Consider the following 14,633-nt stretch of genomic DNA (forward strand, 5'->3'; position numbering starts at 1 on the left):
TGTGAGCTACGTAATGCAGTAAATACTGAAAAGACAGTTACTTTATAGCTAACCATTTAAAAATTGTTTTAATATTAATATATTCTTTCAACATTTTGACATCAATCCCTAAGTACATAAAATTCACAAGCATTCAAGAATGTCTATTCTGCAGAAGATCACAATCCTTTTCTAGGGTAGTTGAACTTCCAGCCATCATATCCACTCATTTAATACCTACTTTCAACAGAAGTTATAAAAATAACACTAAAAGCAGTTATTTCAGTATCTGAAAGCATAGGGATTAGATTTCACTTATCTGGTTGTAAAAAGGTAGGATTTTGTTTGCTTGGTTGGTTTATGATCAATACCCATACATATCTGATGGCATATCACCCCTCCTATTCTACTTACAGATTAGTTTGCAAAAGTGTGTTCAGTGTCTCTTCTCTCTTCTAATCTTTATAATTTAGCTTCTCTTTCAATTACAATTAAGAGTTCAAAGCATTTTTTCTTAGTCTTCATGTCTCATTTTCATAGATGAAAATAAAAGTTGGGGATGAGGAGTGTGTTCTCATTTGAAGATATACAAAAGGGCAATCAAACTCTTAGGTACCCCATTACAAAGAAGTTTAAATTTCCTCTTTACAGCCAAGGACACTAGGAGGGACTCCATATTCAGCAATATGATCAGTGTAGACACTGCAAATTTGTTAAGTTAAATTTGAGATTCCTAAAAACTAAAGACAACATGTGTTAAGTACAATACAGCCATGTCTACAAAAATAAAAATCTAATCTTCCTCCTGGTTTTAACTTACTAGTCTACCTCCCTATAAAGCTATATCTCCAAAATAAATTAAATTGGTTTGTGATTACCTTTACTATCCCACAGCATGCTTATGCTATAGTTATTTACAAATTATTAATCAATAGCCTACTCCAATCTCTCTTTCCCATCTTGCTCTCCCTCTTTTTTTAATGTCTGCCATTTGCCTGTGGTTGTATTTCAACATCATACCAACAAATAACATCTGAAAGGGTTAACATGAACCCTCTGCCAGTCAGTAGAATGTAGGTCTAAGACTACTTTCAATGTAACAGCTTCCTACTATAGCTTATAGACTATTACAGAAGTTTAATAAAGGGCTCAATTCTCAAGACAATACAATGAGAGCTTTGCATCTGTATGAAAACTGTTGACTATTAATTTCAAACACACTTATAAACAAAGTTTGGCTTTCTTCTAGTCTTCAGAGGAAAAATGCTATGTGAACCTATATACATTTTTCTGCCACCTCCAGTCCTGAGGCAAATTTCTCCAAAGATTCTCTCTCTATAATGTGTGGATTATAATACAAACATGCCTATTCAAGAGAAAACCAAGGAAAAATTTTTAACAATTAATAAAATAACAGACATTTTTTTCCTTGGTGGTCCTCATTTTGAGCAGGTGTATTACAAATGACATCAATTAATTGAGAATCTAACTTATACCAAGCATTGTATTTTACATGCATCATCTATAAACCTTAAAAAAAAAAATACCCTGCTGGGTCGGTATAAATGTCCCTACTGCACTGGTGAGCAAAGACACCAAGAAAGGCTAAAGATCAGAGAACTAACAAAAAGGGAACAGAACTCGGTTACTTTTCTATAGCAATAAAAATATTCTATACTATTGTGTACAAATCTTTGCATAAGTTATTTCCTCTACTTTGAATATGTTTCTAATTACCTTTTTTAGTTAATTAATACTAGCCTTGACTAAATACAACATCTCTGAAAGCCCTACAGGAATCATTTTCTCACATTTCTCCATTTTCAACATGGCACGGCTTTTTCACTCCCAGTTATATTAGTGGTTATTCTTCTCTATTCCCTTAATGCCCTTTGCGTATGTATATAACATAAAATATCACATAGAATTATTATTATTTTTTTTTTTTTTTGCGGTACACGGGCCTCTCACTGCTGAGGCCTCTCCCGTTGCGGAGCACAGGCTCCGGACGCGCAGGCTCAGCGGCCATGGCTCACGGGCCCAGCCACTTCGCAGCATGTGGGATCCTCCCGGACCGGGGCACGAACCCGTGTCCCCTGCATCAGCAGGCAGACTCTCAACCACCGCGCCACCAGGGAAGCCCGACACGTAGAATTATTTACCTGTTGCTTCCCCCCACTAAATTCATAATACTCCTTGACGACAAAAACAAGTACTTTCATCTTTTTATTCTTAGCACAGAGGATAGTGCTTAGAACTTAATAAATGTTGAAGAATAGAAGGCAACTGAATGGAACTTATTTTTGCTAGCTACATATTCATGGCTGATTTGTTTTTAACTTTATACAGCTCACTATATACAGATAAAAAATTCCCAAATGAAGAAAGAGAACAAACATAGATATGGAAAAGCAATGTTCTCCAAGATGTCTAAGAACCTCCACAATACAGTGCTAGACTATGTTGAAAACAGACACTTTTGCTTTCCATAAATCCAGCATAAGAAGCTAGATTTGGATATGAAACATGAATCTGAGATATTTTAAGAAGTCCTGAATGTACCTGAGATACGAGACATCCTTGTAGAAAAGTAACATTGCTCTAAGTCTTCAAAATGAGCAGTGAGTCGTTTTCGTCTTGATGCTAATGTGCTGTTATACCAGGGCTGTTTCTTTGTCTAAGGTGATAACAAGAAAAGACACTTGTAACTCAGAACAAATCATACTATTTCTCTGCACAGAATATCCAAATGCTTGAATATTTAATTTCAAAAGTTCACATTAAAATACTTACAAATAGCAAAATCCCATAGTTCTTAGACCATATTTCGAATTCTTATTTTAAAGGGAAAATAGGTCAATTTTATGAGAATAAAATGAGAAGCTTCTTTCAAGTCTCCAAATTAAATGAAGATAGAATCTATTATAAGGGCTATTCTAAAAAGTAGAATTTTGAGAATTTTACTTTAATATGCATCAATTGTTAGAAAACAATTACCAAAAGAAAACTAATTACTGCTTCATCATCCCTATATTGCAACCTATACCTTGTGAATAACAGGAAGACTGCTTGGCTGTACAGAATAGGTATTTAAATTAACACTGATTATTAGGTTAAGGGGTAGTTAATATGTATAGTTTGACATATACATTAGAAGACCCAAATAACTAAATCACATACACACACACACACACACACACACACACACACATATATATATATACACTTAGAGAACAACAACAAATCTGAAATATACTGGCATATAAATCTTATTTAAAAAGTTTATAAAAAAAAAAGTTTATAATCCTAAATATATAATACTACCAATACCATGTTAATTAAAAGGGTATGAAAACCCTTCCACAAATGGTTACTATTATGCTTGTGGCACATTAACAGATAAAGAGATAAGACACATAATGAGATCCTGAGATGACACAAGTTCACCAATAAGAATACCAGAACTGCAAATGTATTAAGTAAGAAATATTAAGTTACTACAATGAACAAAAAACACTTATCTAAAGTGAACTCCTGCTAAAAGTAAATGGTAACTAAGATATATTTTAAAGTTGTGCTTGGATCAAAAGAAAAAAAGGACTATTTTCCAAAAGATAAACAACCAAACAGGAAGCTGAACTCAGAGAGGTAACAGTAAACAAAATATAAGAGTGTAGAAAAGGGGAAACAAGGGGACAATCTGATTTGAGGACAAATACCTACAAAAGAACAAGTATTAGATTTGGAGAATAAAAAGAGAATTTCCAAAGTGGAAGATAAATCTGCAAAAATTATTCAAAATGCAGGAATAAAGTCAAGAAGAAAGAAAAATTTGTAAGACAAGAGACATAGGAGACAGGATAATAAGGTTTATTCCAGAAAAAGATGTCAGAATAAAAATAGTGAAGGTGATCCAGGACCTTGGAAAAAGAATGGAGACAATGATCGAGAAGATGTAAGAAATGTTTAACAAAAACCTAGAAGAATTAAAGAACAAACAAACAGAAATGAACAATACAATAACTGAAATGAAAAATACACTACAAGAAATCAATAGCAGAATAACTGAGGCAGAAGAACGGATAAGTGAACTGGAAGACAGAATGGTGGAATTCACTGTTGTGGAACAGAATTTAAAAAATGAATGAAAAGAAATGAAGACAACCTAACAGACATCTGGGACAACATTAAACGCAAAGACATTCGCATTATAGGGGTCCCAGAAGGAGAAGAGAGAGAGAAAGAACCCGAGAAAATATTTGAAGAGATTAGAGTCAAAAACTTCCCTAACATGGGAAACGAAATAAACACCCAAGTCCACGAAGCACAGAGCATCCCAGGCAGGATAAACCCAAGGGGAAACACACCAAGACACACAGTATCAAACTGGAAAAAAATGAAGACAAAGAAAAATTACTGAAAGCAGCAATGGAAAAACAACAAATAACATACAAGGGAACTCCCGTAAGGTAAACAGCTGATTTGCCAGCAGAAACTCTACAAGCCAGAAGGAAGTGGCATGATATACTTAAAGTGATGAAAGGGAAGAAGCTACAACCAAGATTACTCTACCCAGCAAGGATCTCATTCAGATTTGATGGAGAAATCAAAAGCTTTACAGATAAGCATAAGCTAAGAGAATTCACCACCACCAAACCAGCTCTACAACAAACGTTAAAGGAACTTCTCTAGGTGGGAAACACAAGAGAAGAAAAGGACCTACAAAAACAAAACACAAAACAATTAAGAAAATGGTAATAGGAACATACATATCAATAATTACCTTAAACGTGAATGGATTAAATGCTCCAATGGAAAGACACAGGCTTGCTGAATGGATACAAAAACAAGACCCATATGTATGCTGTCTACAAGAGACCCACTTCAGACCTAGGGACACATACAGACTGAAAGTAAGGGGATGGAAAAAGATATTCCATGCAAATGGAAATCAAAAGAAAGCTGGAGTAGCAAGACTCATATCAGATAAAATAGACTTTAAAATAAAGAACGTTACAAGAGACAAGGAAGGACACTACATAATGATCAAGGGATCAATCCAAGAAGAAGATATAACAATTCTAAATATATATGCACCCAACATAGGAGCACCTCCATACAAAAAGCAACTGCCAACAGCTATAAAAGAGGAAATCGACAAACACATATTATCTCACACCAGTGAGAATGGCTATCACCAAAAAATCTAGAAAAACTAAATGCCGGAGAGGGTTTGGAGAAAAGGGAACACTCTTGCACTGCTGGTGGGAATGTGAATTGATACAGCCACTATGGAGAACAGTATGGAGGTTCCTTAAAAAACTACAAATAGAACTACCATATGACCCAACAATCCCACTACTGGGCATATACCCTGAGAAAACCATAATTAAAAAGGAGTCACATACCAAAATGTTCATTGCAGCTCTATTTACAATAGCCCGGAGATGGAAACAACCTAAGTGTCCATCATTGGATGAATGGATAAAGAAGATGTGGCACACATATACAATGGAATATTACTCAGCCATAAAAAGAAACAAAATTGAGCTATTTGTAATGGGGTGGATAGACCTAGAGTCTGTCATACAGAGTGAAGTAAGTCAGAAAGAGAAAGACAAATACCGTATGCTAACACATATATATGGGATTAAGAAAAAAAAATGTCATGAAGAACCTAGGGGTAAGACAGGAATAAAAAACAGACCTACTAGAGAATGGACTTGAGGATATGGGGAGGGGGAAGGGTAAGCTGTGACAAAGCAAGAGAGAGGCATGCACATATATACACTAACAAACGTAAGGTAGATAGCTAGTGGGAAGCAGCCGCATAGCACAGGGAGATCAGCTCCGTGCTTTGTGACCGCCTGGAGGGGTGGGATAGGGAGGGTGGGAGGCAGGGAGACGCAAGAGGGAAGAGATATGGGAATATACGTATAACTGATTAAATTTGTTATAAAGCAGAAATTAACACACCATTGTAAAACAATTATACTCTAATAAAGATGTAAAAAAAAAATAATAATAAGAGTGGGGGACTTTAACACCTCACTTACACCAAATGACAGATCATCCAAACAGAAAATTAATAACAAAACACAAGCTTTAAATGACACAACAGACCAGACAGATTTAATTGGTATTTAATATTTAATAATATAGATATTTAATTGATTTCTTTCCATCCAAAAACAGCAGATTACACTTTCTTCTAAAGTGTACACAGAACATTCACCAGGATAGAACACATCTTGGGTCACAAATCAAGCTTCAGTAAATTTGAGAAAATTGAAATCATATCAAGTATCTTTTCTGACCACAATGCTATGAGATTAGAAATCAATTACAGCGTAAAAAACACAAACACATAGAGGCTCAACAATATGTTACTAAATAACCAAGAGATCACTGAAGAAATCAAAGAGGAAATCAAAAAACACCTAGAGACAAATGACAATGAAAACACGACAATCCAAAACCTATGGGATGCAGCAAAAGCAGTTCTAAGAGAGAAGTTTATAGCAATACAAGCCGACCTCAAGAAACAAGAAAAATCACAAATAAACTAACCTTACACCTGAAGGAACTAGAGAAAGAAGAACAATCAAAACCCAAGGTTGGCAGAAGGAAAGAAATCATAAAGATCAGAGCAGAAATAAAGGAAATAGAAACAAGGAAAACAAGAGCAAAGATCAATAAAACTAAAAGCTGGTTCTTTGAGAAGATAAACAAAATTGATAAACCATTAGCCAGACTCTTCAAGAAAGAGGGAGAGGACTCAAATCCATAAAATTAAAAATGAAAAAAGGAGAAGTTACAGCAGACACTGCAGAAATGCAAAGCATCCTAAGAGACTATTACAGGCAACTCTATGCCCATAAAATGGACAACCTGGAAGAAATGGACAATTTCTTAGAAAGGTATAACCTTCTAAGACTGAACCAGGAAGAAACAGAAAATATGAACAGACCAATCACAAGTAATCAAATTGACACTGAGGTTAAATATCTTCCAAGAAACAAAAGTCGAGAACCAGATGGCTTCACAGGGGAATTCCATCAAATATTTAGAGAAGAGCTAACACCCATCCTTCTCAAACTCTTCCAAAAAAATACAGAGGAAGGAACACTCCCAAACTCATTCTATGAGGCCACCATCACTCTGATACCAAAATCAGACAAAGATACTACAAAAAAAGAAAATTACAGACCCATATCACTGATGAATATAGATGCAAAAATCCTCAACAAATACTAGCAAAGAGAATACAACAACACATTAAAAGGCTCATACGCCATAATCAAGTGGGATTTATCCCAAGGATGCAAGGATTCTTCAATATACGCAAATCAATCAATGTGATAAACCATATTAACAAATTGAAGAAGAAAAACCACATGATCATCTCAATAGATGCAGAAAAAGCTTTTGACAAAATTCAACACCCATTTATGATAAAAACTCTCCAGAAAGTGGGAAAAGAGGGAACCTACCTGAACATAATAAAGGCCATATAAAATAAACCCACAGCAAACATCATTCTCAAGGGTGAAAAACTGAAAGCATTTCCTGTAAGATCAGGAACAAGACAAGGATGTCCACTCTCACCACTATTATTCAACATAGTTTTGGAAGACCTATCCACAGCAATCAGAGAAGAAACAAATAAAAGGAATACAAATTGGAAAAGAAAAGGTAAAACTGTCACTGTTCGCAAATAACATGATACTATACATAGAGAATCCTAAAGATGCCACCAGAAAACTACTAGAGCTAATCAATGAATTTGGTAAAGTTGCAGGATACAAAATTAATGCACAGAAATCTCTTGCATTCCTATACACTAATGATGAAAAATCTGAAAGAGAAATTAAGGAAACACTTCCATTTACCATTGCAACAAAAAGAATAAAATACCTAGGGATAAACCTACCTAGGGAGATAAAAGATCTGTACGCAGAAAACTATAAGACACTGATGAAAGAAATTAAACATGACACAAACACATGGAGAGATATACCATGTTCTTGGATTGGAAGAATCAATATTGTGAAAGTGACTATATTACCTAAAGCAATCTACAGATTCAATGCAATCCCTATCAAATTACCAATGGCATTTTTTACAGAACTAGAACAAAAAATCTTAAAATTTGTATGAAGACACAAAAGACCCCAAATAGCCAAAGCGGTCCTGAGGGAAAAAAACGGAGCTGGAGGAATCAGACCCACTGACTTCAGACTCTACTACAAAGCTACAGTAATCAAGACAATAGGATACTGGCACAAACGCAGAAATATAGATCAATGGAACAGGATAGAAAGCCCAGAGATCAACCCACACACCTATGGACAACTAATCTATGACAAAGGAGGCAAGGATATACAATGGAGAAAAGACAGTCTCTTCAATAAGTGGTGCTGGGAAAACTGGACAGCTACATGGAATAGAATGAAATTAGAACACTCCCTAACACCATACACAAAAATAAAGTCAAAATGGATTAGAGACCTAAATGTAAGACCAGACACTATCAAACTCTTAGAGGAAAACATAGGAAGAACACTGTCATAAATCACAGCACGATCTTTTTTGATCCACCTCCGAGAGTAATGGAAATAAAAATGAATTAAACAAATGGGACATAATGAAACTTAAAAGCTTTTGCATAGCAAAGGAAACTATAAACAAGATGAGAAGACAACCCTCAGAATGGGAGAAAATATTTGCAAACGAATTAATGGACAAAGGATTAATCTCCAAAATATATAAACAGCTCATGCAGCTGAATATTAAAAAAACAAACAACCCAATCCAAAAATGGGCAGAAGACCTAAATAGACATTTCTCCAAGGAAGACATACAGATGGCCAAGAAGCACATGAAAAGCTGCTCAACATCACTAATTGTTAGAGAAATGCAAATCAAAACTACAGTGAGGTATCACCTCACACCAGTTAGAATGGGCATCATCAGAAAATGTACAAACAACAAATGCTGGAGAGGGTGTGGAGAAAAGGGAACCCTCTTGCACTGTTGCAAGGTGGGAATGTAAACTGATACAGCCACTCTGGAGAACAGTATGGAGGTTCCTTAAAAAACTAAAAATAGAATAACCATATGATCCAGCAATCCCACTACTAGGCATATACTCAGAGAAAACCATAATTCAAAAAGACTCATGCACCCCAGTGTTCATTGCAGCACTATTTACAACAGCTAGGTCATGGAAGCAACCTAAATGCCTATCGACAGACGAATGGATAAAGAAGATGTGGTACCTATATACAATGGGATATTACTCAGCCATAAAAAGGAACGAAATTGGGTCATTTATAGAGACATGGATGGATCCAGAGACTGTCATACGGAGTGAAGTAAGTCAGAAAGAGAAAAACAAATATCGTATACTAACACATATATGTGGAACCTAAAAAGTGGTACGGATGGACCGGTTTGCAGGGCAGAAATTGAGACACAGATGAGGAGAACAAACGTATGGATACCAAGTGGGAAAGTGGCGGGGGTGTGGCAGTCGGGGGGTGATGAACTGGGGGATTGGGATTGACATATATACACTAATATGTATAAAATGGATAACTAATGAGAACCTGCTGTATAAAAAAATAAATTAAATTAAATCCAAAGAAAAAAAGAAGGGCTTCCCTGGTGGCGCAGTGGTTGGGAGTCTGCCTGCCGATGCAGGGGACACGGGTTCGTGCCCCGGTCCGGGAGGATCCCACATGCCACGGAGCGGCTGGGCCTGTGAGCCACGGCCGCTGGGCTTGCGCGTCCGGAGCCTGTGCTCCGCAACAGGAGAGGCCACAACAGTGAGAGGCCCACGTACCACAAAAAAAAAAAAAAAAAAAAAGAAGAAGAATAAGGTTTAAAATATGGGCCCCCAGAGACCCAGAAAAGAGTTACAGACTGAAGAAGACATATCTGAAGAGTTGGTGCTGACAATTTTCCAGAACTGAAAACATACATGAATACAGACATAGAAATTATTCCTACCAAGAAGGATAATTAAAAACAAATCCACAAGGCGTCTCTGGTGGTACAGTGGTGAAGAATGTGTCTGCCAATGCAGAGGACCCGGGTTCGAGCCCTGGTCCGGGAAGATCCTACATTCCAGAGAGCAACTAAGCCCCTGTGCCACAACTACTGAGCCTGCGATCTAGAGCCCACAAGCCATAACAACTGAGCCCACGTGCCACATCTACTGAAGCTCGCATGCCTAGAGCCCGTGCTCCACAACGAGAAGCCACCACGATGAGAAGCCTGCGCACTGCAACAAAGAGTAGCACCTGCTCGCCGCCAACTAGAGAAAGCCTGCACTCAGCAACAAAGATCCAACGCAGCCAAAAATAAATAAAAGTAAGTTAATTAAAAAAAAAAGAAATCTGCAATTAGACACACTAAAGCAAAACTATGTTTTTTTACAAAACAGAAAGGTTTTAAAATGAGACAAACAGAAAAGTTAATTCACCTAACAGGAACAATTAAACAAGCAAAATACTTCTCAAAAGCAATAAGAGAAGTTAGAACAAAGTAAACTTTGGTTATCCTTAAAGGTTGAAATAAAATAACCCCAACCTAAAATTCAGATTCCAACAAAACTGTCCTGCAACAACACGAGCAAAATATTTTTTCATGTAAATGAAAACAAGGATTATCACCAATAAGCTACTTCTTAAAAAATTTCGGAAACCATGTAATTGAAAAGTTCAACAACACAAACAGAATGTCTGAGACACAAAATGAAAGAGAAGCAAGGAAACTAGTAACCAAGTAAGTGATTTTAAATATTGTTTACATACATTAATTATAATATCTAATTTATGGGGTTCAAGAATAAGACAGAATAAATACACTGAAAACCAGCATACACATCAGAAGAGAGGGCCCAGATACTTTTACATGAAAATTCTACCAAATATTCAAGGAAGACATAACATCAATTGTACACAAACTCTTTCAGAAAACACTTCCCAATTTGTCTTCTGAGACCAGCATAGCTGTAATATCCAAACCCAACGAGGACACTGGGGAAGGGGAAGGAAAGAAGAAGGGGAATAAGGGCCTTCATGAAAACAAGCACCCACAACAAAATAACAGCAAATCAATTTCAACAACATGTAAAAAGAATAACTCATCATGACTAAATGGAGTTCAGTCCAAGAATGCAGGGTTGTTTTCATATTAGAAAATCAATCAACGCAATTCATCAAGTGGGCAGAATAAAGGAGATATCCATATAAAAATTTCTGCCTGGTTTGCAGGGCATAAATTGAGATACAGATGTAGAGAAAAAACATATGGACACCAAGGGGGAAAGCGGCGGAGGTTGTGATGAATTGGGAGATTGTGATTGACATGTATACACTGATGTGTATAAAATGGATGACTAATAAGAACCTGCTGTATAAATAAATAAAATTTAATTTAAAAAAAAGTTTCAAGAGATGCATAAAAAGCATCTGACAAAATTCAGCACCTATACATGTTAAAATTTCTCAACAAATTAGGAACAGAAGGAAACTTCCTCAACTTGATAAAAGGCATCTACCAAAATGTAGAGCTAACATATAAGTTGAAGTATAAGGGGGAAAGGGGAGGAAAAAAGAGGAAAAAGAAGAGAAGGGAGATGTGGCGAGAGGAGAGGAGGGGAGGGAAGAAGGAGAGGAGAAGGGGGAAGAGGTGAGGGGAAACAGAAAAGAACACACAAAGATTAGAAAAGGTAAAAATATCTTCTTGCTGATCATATGATTTTACACAGAAATTCCTGAGAATCTACAAAACTACTAGAATTAATAAATTTAGAAAGAAAATTAATAAACTTAGCAAGCTAATAAGAAATGGCTAACGTACAAAAATCAATTCTATGTTTATATATTCACAACAAAGTAGAAAATAAAAATTTTAAAATAATTGTATCAATAATAGCATCAAAAAGAATTAGAAATTTAATGAAAGCATGGAAGACCTCTATATTACAAACACAAACACTGCCAGGAGAAATTTTTAAAGGACCAAATAGATGGAAAGATATACCATATTCATGGACTGGAAAGCTCAATATTGTTCGTGTGTTACCATTATGGTAACTGGGTAAATGGTACAGGGGCTCTCTCTGGTTTGTTGTCTTTTTTAATGCTTTTTGTTTTGTTTTGGCCGTACGACGCAGTTTGTGCAATCTTAGTTCCCCAACCAGGGATGGATTGAACCCAGGCTGCCGGTAGTGGAAGCATGGAGTCCTAACCACTGGACCACCAGGGAATTTTCATGGGCTCTCTCTGTATTAATTTTTACAACTGCATATGAATCTACAATTATCTCAAAATTTTAAAATTTAATTTTACAACTCTAAAGAAACTTAGGAATAAACTTATGAAGAAATAAATAAAACCTAGACTCAACTTAATATCATAATCAATTCCTCGTAAGGTAATTTATAAGTTAAAGGCAGTTCTAATAAAGATACCAAGAAGCTTTTTTATGCAGCTAGAGAAACTGATACTAAAGTTGATGTGAGGGCTTCTCTGGTGGCGCAGTGGTTAAGAATCCGCCTGCCAATGAAGGGGACACGGGTTCGAGCTCTGGTCCGGGAAGATCTCACATGCTGCGGAGCAACTAAGCCCGTGCACCACAATTACTGAGCCTGCACTCTAGAGCCCACGAGCCACAACTACTTAGCCTGCAAGCCACAACTACTGAAGCCTGAGTGCCTAGAGCCCGTGCTCCGCAACAAGAGAAGCCACCATGATGAGAAGCCCACGCACCACAATGAAGAGTAGCCCCCACTCGCTGCAACCAGAGAAAGCCCATGTACAACAATGAAGACACAACACAGCCAAAAATAAATAAATTTTAAAAAATAATAAAGTTCATGTGAAAAAACAAACAGGAAAGAATACTCTGTAAAACACTGAAAAAGAAGTGCTGGGGGGTTGGAGGAATTAGTTCTATCAGACATTAAAACATACCATAAAGAGGTGATAGCGAAAAGAGAAACACATCAGCAGATAGAAGAGAAAGACCAGAAATAAATCCATTTTACACACAGAATTTTTGATATGAGAAAGGCTGCATATCACAACTCTCGATCAAAGATAGATTTTTAAAAAGTGGGCTGGGACAACTGACTAGACATTTGGATAAAGATAAAATTAGATCCACACCTCAAAACATACACAACAATAAACTCCAAACAGAACAGGAATCTAAATGTAAAAAATGAAATGAGACAAGTATTTTAAGAAAACATGGGTAAATTTCTCTGTATTTTAGTTACAGGTAGGCATTTTGAACTATGACTCAAAACCCAGAGGTAACAAAAGATTGGTAACTTTAAATAATAATTTAAAAATTTTGAACAGTTTCAAAGAAAAACAGAAGAAAATATAGGCAACATTTATCACAGATAAAGGGCTAATATTCTTAATATACCGTCAAATCTTAAAAATTGAACAAAACAGATCAAAAACCTTATAGAAAAAATAGGCCAGGGCTTCCCTGGTGGTGCAGTGGTTGAAGAGTCCGCCTGCCGATGCAGGAGACACAGGTTCGTGCCCCGGTTCGGGAAGATCCCACATGCCGCAGAGCGGCTAGGCCCGTGAGCCACCACGGCCGCTGAGCCTGCGCGTCCGGAGCCTGTGCTCCGCAACGGGAGAGGCCACAACAGTTAGAGGCCCGCGTACCGCAAAAAAAAAAAAAAAAAAGGCCAGAAATATGAATACATAATCCACTAATAAGTATATTAATATACCAGTAATCATATGATGTTTGTTCAACTTCATTCATAATTACAGAAACATAAAACTATTCTGAGATATATTTCTCACCTGAAAGATTGGCAAAAATTTTAAAGTAAAACTCATTCTTTTAGAGAGGCTCTGAGAAAGACTCTAGGAAAACAGGCACATTCATATATTGCTGGGGAAAATGCAAATTGGTACAATTCTTTGGGGGAAGAGGATGATTTGGCAATATCAATCTCTTTCTCTCCATCCATCCGTCCGTCCACCCATCATCCATCCATTCATCCATCTACATCTTTGACCCAGAAACCCCATGTCTAGGAATTTACACTGAAGATACATTGTCCAACAATATGAAAATACATATGCACAAGTTAATCACTGCAGCACTACTTGTATTTACAAGATAATGTAAACTACCTGTCTTTATGTAACAAATTGATTAAATAATCCTATGCAGCTATAAAAACAATGAGGAAGAGTTCTATGAACTTCTGTGGATTTGTTTTCATGATAAATTGTTAAAATAAAAAAGCAAAGTGCAGAAGAGAATCACTAGGAAAGCTACCCTTTGTGTAAGAAAAAAGAAATAAAGAGAATATGAATATGCATCATGAAAACCTGACTAATAAAACTGGTTACCAACAGGGGGTAAGAAACAATGTAGTGGGAAAAGATAAAGGATATGGGAATTGGTAGAAGGGCTGGACGGGTGGTATTTATTATGACTTTTTGTATAGCTCTGACTTTTAGAATCAGGTTAATATTTCATATATTCAAAAAAGTCTGTATGTCATAAAAATGGGGGGTGGTGGAACACAAACAGAAGCAAATGAATTTAACTGTATTTCAAAGAAATATCACAGTTTATACTGATGAAAATTAACAATCAAA

At 36.3% G+C, this 14,633-nt stretch overlaps 1 protein-coding gene across 8 annotated transcripts in view; it reads right to left on the bottom strand.

Annotated features, from left to right (window-relative positions):
• COP1 (COP1 E3 ubiquitin ligase) overlaps positions 1-14,633 on the bottom strand; it is a 285,059-nt gene that overhangs the window by 155,704 nt on the left and 114,722 nt on the right. For all 8 annotated transcript variants that reach the window (XR_004348688.1, XM_032624416.1, XM_032624434.1 and 5 more), the window contains one exon: positions 2,542-2,656. Coding sequence is in view for 7 of the 8 variants with exons in the window: in XM_032624416.1 (XP_032480307.1) it covers positions 2,542-2,656 (115 nt within the window). In the remaining variant the exon portion in view is untranslated. The remainder of the gene's footprint in view (positions 1-2,541; positions 2,657-14,633) is intronic.

Source organism: Phocoena sinus, chromosome 1, assembly GCF_008692025.1.
Source record: "Phocoena sinus isolate mPhoSin1 chromosome 1, mPhoSin1.pri, whole genome shotgun sequence".
Classification (NCBI taxonomy): domain Eukaryota; kingdom Metazoa; phylum Chordata; class Mammalia; order Artiodactyla; family Phocoenidae; genus Phocoena; species Phocoena sinus.